Source organism: Cydia pomonella, chromosome 17, assembly GCF_033807575.1.
Source record: "Cydia pomonella isolate Wapato2018A chromosome 17, ilCydPomo1, whole genome shotgun sequence".
Lineage (NCBI taxonomy): Eukaryota > Metazoa > Arthropoda > Insecta > Lepidoptera > Tortricidae > Cydia > Cydia pomonella.
Genome location: NC_084719.1, coordinates 12,135,005 through 12,140,760, shown reverse-complemented (window position 1 = coordinate 12,140,760; position 5,756 = coordinate 12,135,005). Strand labels below are relative to the sequence as shown.

Below are 5,756 nucleotides of genomic sequence, written 5' to 3'. Positions count from 1 at the left end.
CTGAAATATAAAATATGCATGGTTGCAATGACTCGATTTAAAAGTAGTGGAATAGGCAGACTCTTGGGGTAGGAATTGGGACACCAAAACTCCGTGTCAGCGTTTCATAACTGCATTGTATTAACTTATGTATATACGTGTTACACGCTACTCACAATCTCCCCCATGAATACAATTCTTAACTATATATATACTTAACATACGTGTCAAAAGAGTGAGTCTCTTAACGGGTGGAGGCGCACTATCTCATTCTAATATGCTGGCCACTTAAGATCTACAAACGTGTTGATATGAGTGCCTATCGCAGTAGAAACCGGATGGCACCTACATGTAACTACCCTCTCAATTTTGATATGTCAAAATAAAGATTCAAAAGCATGGAAGGCCATTTTAGGCCTCTACAGTGCGGCTAATGGTTAGAAAAAATAAGACAACCTGTGGTACGAGTACTTAAAAAAAGAATAAGTTAAGCTAAGGCTAAGTATACATAAGAATAAGTTAAGCTAAGGCTAAGTATATACTAACCGCGTACTCCAGCACGGCCAGGTGGCAGAACACGTACTGGTCGGGCATCTGTATGGAGTGCGCCCGCTGCGCGCGCACGCGCTCCACCGTGCCGCGCACGTCCACCGTGCGCTCCGTCGCCGGTCGCATGGCTCACATGTCTAGCGTCGAGCATGTTCCTGTAGTATATACTAACCGCGTACTCCAGCACGGCGAGGTGGCAGAACACGTACTGGTCGGGCATCTGTATGGAGTGCGCCCGCTGCGCGCGCACGCGCTCCACCGTGCCGCGCACGTCCACCGTGCGCTCCGTCGCCGGTCGCATGGCTCACATGTCTAGCGTCGAGCATGTTCCTGTAGTATATACTAACCGCGTACTCCAGCACGGCGAGGTGGCAGAACACGTACTGGTCGGGCATCTGTATGGAGTGCGCCCGCTGCGCGCGCACGCGCTCCACCGTGCCGCGCACGTCCACCGTGCGCTCCGTCGCCGGTCGCATGGCTCACATGTCTAGCGTCGAGCATGTTCCTGTAGTATATACTAACCGCGTACTCCAGCACGGCGAGGTGGCAGAACACGTACTGGTCGGGCATCTGTATGGAGTGCGCCCGCTGCGCGCGCACGCGCTCCACCGTGCCGCGCACGTCCACCGTGCGCTCCGTCGCCGGTCGCATGGCTCACATGTCTAGCGTCGAGCATGTTCCTGTAGTATATACTAACCGCGTACTCCAGCACGGCGAGGTGGCAGAACACGTACTGGTCGGGCATCTGTATGGAGTGCGCCCGCTGCGCGCGCACGCGCTCCACCGTGCCGCGCACGTCCACCGTGCGCTCCGTCGCCGGTCGCATGGCTCACATGTCTAGCGTCGAGCATGTTCCTGTAGTATATACTAACCGCGTACTCCAGCACGGCGAGGTGGCAGAACACGTACTGGTCGGGCATCTGTATGGAGTGCGCCCGCTGCGCGCGCACGCGCTCCACCGTGCCGCGCACGTCCACCGTGCGCTCCGTCGCCGGTCGCATAGCTCACATGTCTAGCGTCGAGCATGTTCCTGTAGTATATACTAACCGCGTACTCCAGCACGGCGAGGTGGCAGAACACGTACTGGTCGGGCATCTGTATGGAGTGCGCCCGCTGCGCGCGCACGCGCTCCACCGTGCCGCGCACGTCCACCGTGCGCTCCGTCGCCGGTCGCATGGCTCACATGTCTAGCGTCGAGCATGTTCCTGTAGTATATACTAACCGCGTACTCCAGCACGGCGAGGTGGCAGAACACGTACTGGTCGGGCATCTGTATGGAGTGCGCCCGCTGCGCGCGCACGCGCTCCACCGTGCCGCGCACGTCCACCGTGCGCTCCGTCGCCGGTCGCATGGCTCACATGTCTAGCGTCGAGCATGTTCCTGTAGTATATACTAACCGCGTACTCCAGCACGGCGAGGTGGCAGAACACGTACTGGTCGGGCATCTGTATGGAGTGCGCCCGCTGCGCGCGCACGCGCTCCACCGTGCCGCGCACGTCCACCGTGCGCTCCGTCGCCGGTCGCATGGCTCACATGTCTAGCGTCGAGCATGTTCCTGTAGTATATACTAACCGCGTACTCCAGCACGGCGAGGTGGCAGAACACGTACTGGTCGGGCATCTGTATGGAGTGCGCCCGCTGCGCGCGCACGCGCTCCACCGTGCCGCGCACGTCCACCGTGCGCTCCGTCGCCGGTCGCATAGCTCACATGTCTAGCGTCGAGCATGTTCCTGTAGTATATACTAACCGCGTACTCCAGCACGGCGAGGTGGCAGAACACGTACTGGTCGGGCATCTGTATGGAGTGCGCCCGCTGCGCGCGCACGCGCTCCACCGTGCCGCGCACGTCCACCGTGCGCTCCGTCGCCGGTCGCATAGCTCACATGTCTAGCGTCGAGCATGTTCCTGTAGTATATACTAACCGCGTACTCCAGCACGGCGAGGTGGCAGAACACGTACTGGTCGGGCATCTGTATGGAGTGCGCCCGCTGCGCGCGCACGCGCTCCACCGTGCCGCGCACGTCCACCGTGCGCTCCGTCGCCGGTCGCATGGCTCACATGTCTAGCGTCGAGCATGTTCCTGTAGTATATACTAACCGCGTACTCCAGCACGGCGAGGTGGCAGAACACGTACTGGTCGGGCATCTGTATGGAGTGCGCCCGCTGCGCGCGCACGCGCTCCACCGTGCCGCGCACGTCCACCGTGCGCTCCGTCGCCGGTCGCATGGCTCACATGTCTAGCGTCGAGCATGTTCCTGTAGTATATACTAACCGCGTACTCCAGCACGGCGAGGTGGCAGAACACGTACTGGTCGGGCATCTGTATGGAGTGCGCCCGCTGCGCGCGCACGCGCTCCACCGTGCCGCGCACGTCCACCGTGCGCTCCGTCGCCGGTCGCATAGCTCACATGTCTAGCGTCGAGCATGTTCCTGTAGTATATACTAACCGCGTACTCCAGCACGGCGAGGTGGCAGAACACGTACTGGTCGGGCATCTGTATGGAGTGCGCCCGCTGCGCGCGCACGCGCTCCACCGTGCCGCGCACGTCCACCGTGCGCTCCGTCGCCGGTCGCATAGCTCACATGTCTAGCGTCGAGCATGTTCCTGTAGTATATACTAACCGCGTACTCCAGCACGGCGAGGTGGCAGAACACGTACTGGTCGGGCATCTGTATGGAGTGCGCCCGCTGCGCGCGCACGCGCTCCACCGTGCCGCGCACGTCCACCGTGCGCTCCGTCGCCGGTCGCATAGCTCACATGTCTAGCGTCGAGCATGTTCCTGTAGTATATACTAACCGCGTACTCCAGCACGGCGAGGTGGCAGAACACGTACTGGTCGGGCATCTGTATGGAGTGCGCCCGCTGCGCGCGCACGCGCTCCACCGTGCCGCGCACGTCCACCGTGCGCTCCGTCGCCGGTCGCATAGCTCACATGTCTAGCGTCGAGCATGTTCCTGTAGTATATACTAACCGCGTACTCCAGCACGGCGAGGTGGCAGAACACGTACTGGTCGGGCATCTGTATGGAGTGCGCCCGCTGCGCGCGCACGCGCTCCACCGTGCCGCGCACGTCCACCGTGCGCTCCGTCGCCAGCCGCATCGCGCAGATGTCCAGTGTTAGGAACGTGCCTGTAACATAACATCCATAATCCGTGCGGGAAAGTAGTACCATATGTACTGTAAAGTATAATGTTCAGTTAGTTTCGATTCCGTTTATAAAAATTCATTAATAGTGACTCGCGACATGATATACTTATCACACCTAAAAAAAAACACATACCCGTGCGACCAATGCCAGCAGAACAATGCACCACTATGGGCGGCCCTCTACTGTGTCCCGCCCATGCATCTCCAAGTCTGAAATATAAATAAATAAATTTAATAAAGACCCTTATCATCCCTCTCTTTTCAAATAGCTCATTCGATAGCTTCTATGCTTTTTTACTATAAAGGTACCCCTAGTTGCAAACCAAAAGAAGTGAATCGCAGCTTAGCTTCGATCCTACGTACTGAATTTTAACCGGTCAAATAACGTAAGACAGCGCATGGTCACGAATCATGCCGCCCCTCAAACAACAAACTAAGAGCAGGTACACGACAATATACTCACTCGGCAAGCGCTCGAGCTTGGGCCCGGCGCACCAGCTGCAGGAAGCGCAGCACGGGCGCGGCGCGGCCGCCGCCGGCGCCGCCCGCGCCGCCCGGCACGCCGTAGTCCGGCCACCGCGTGTACTGCCCGTGCCACACGCGCCGCGATTGCTCCGTCTGCAGATACATTAGCCATACCATATACCATAGACATTAGCTTCTAGCGAACTATTCTATCATACATATACACAGTTGGTGAGAACGTCACGAAGACACCAAGCACACAACATACAGTCGAATTCTCAAACGTCTTTACAAGCCAACGTCACAAAAATATATTTACACGCCTCTAAGACACTAACAATAAGGTCGACTGTACATCATAGCCAACTCACCCTCAGATCGGTGAGCACTAGATGCGTCACAGTATAATCATCCTCCTGCTCAATGGCCTCAGCAGTAACTGCGAAGCCGCCATGTACCGCTCGAGTGTCGACGGCGACAGGGAAGTACTGGCCGCACTTGACGCGGCCGCGCTCCACGGCGCGCGTCGTCATCACGATCACGAGCGTGCCTTGCTCCCACACCATGCGCCAGAAGTCGCCAAACGTTTTGGGGAGGGGTCCTGAAAACAAAATAATATTAAGTCAAAACACGGGTTAAATCAAAGACATACATAATTTTTAGAATGTCTATGTCCGTACAATATGGTGAATATTACTCGCCAGTGCTAAGTGTGGACTGCAGAAGAGACAACAACTTCAACTTCAATATGCAAATAAATAGGGATCATCCATAAATCACGTCACACAAATTTAAAGATATTTTTTCACCCCTCCTTGTCACAGCTAGTCACATTTGGCAAACGCATCCCCCTTTTGTGACTTCACATTTTTAGCAACTTTGGTTTCTACGAAATTACAATTTGGATTAGGTATTATTATTTAAATACAAAATATTTTCAATAAAAGCAATGTAAAAAAAAAATATAACACGAAACAGACCAGGAATAAAAATCATATATGTACATAACAAACGATTGTCATTACAAAAAGTAATTATTTAACTGCAGAGCGAATAAAGAAAATCGAAACAATTTTCGGTTAGAGATAAAGTTAAAGTGACGTCACAAAGTTTGTGCTTACCCCCTCCCTGTTGTCACATGTCACATTTCGACCCCCTCCTTCACGCTAAACATGGGTCGTAATTAATGGATGATCCCAAGGAAAAGTTATAATGTATATAATATGTAAAGAAGAATTTAATTTGACACATAAGCGCGATATTTCGCAAATTGAACTTACTCGTATTTACACATATTCAATTAAGTAAAACACACAAGTTCACCCGTATAATCAAAACGAGTGTGTATTTAGGCAACTTGTAACATAATGGGTATGTTTACCGCGGATCATTTGCGTACGTCACTCTTGTTAGTAGGCGCCGTTACGGCTATTGGAAAACTATTAACGGTAGACATTACAGGCACTGGAGGCATTTATTACGTCTTTATGACTAAGTACGACTGCGAATTATAGGTACTCTAAGTTGTACAATGTTAGGTACGTACCTACTTAACTCTTCATTAAATACCATCAGAATATCAGTCGCTTTCATTTAATAAACGTTCAGAGCATTC

At 53.9% G+C, this 5,756-nt stretch overlaps 1 protein-coding gene across 3 annotated transcripts in view; it reads right to left on the bottom strand.

The window, feature by feature from the left end:
• Positions 1–5,756, bottom strand: part of LOC133527141 (tyrosine-protein phosphatase non-receptor type 9-like) — a 107,306-nt gene that overhangs the window by 3,330 nt on the left and 98,220 nt on the right. For 2 of the 3 annotated variants that reach the window (XM_061864030.1, XM_061864029.1), the window contains exons 11-14: positions 4,513–4,742; positions 4,140–4,294; positions 3,810–3,886; positions 3,288–3,658 (exon numbers count right to left, since the gene is read on the bottom strand). In XM_061864030.1, coding sequence (XP_061720014.1) covers positions 3,321–3,658; positions 3,810–3,886; positions 4,140–4,294; positions 4,513–4,742 — 800 coding nt within the window. In that variant the 3' untranslated portion in view covers positions 3,288–3,320. Of the gene's footprint in view, positions 1–3,287; positions 3,659–3,809; positions 3,887–4,139; positions 4,295–4,512; positions 4,743–5,756 lie in introns of those variants that run through there. The other variant, XM_061864031.1, reaches the window with a different exon arrangement.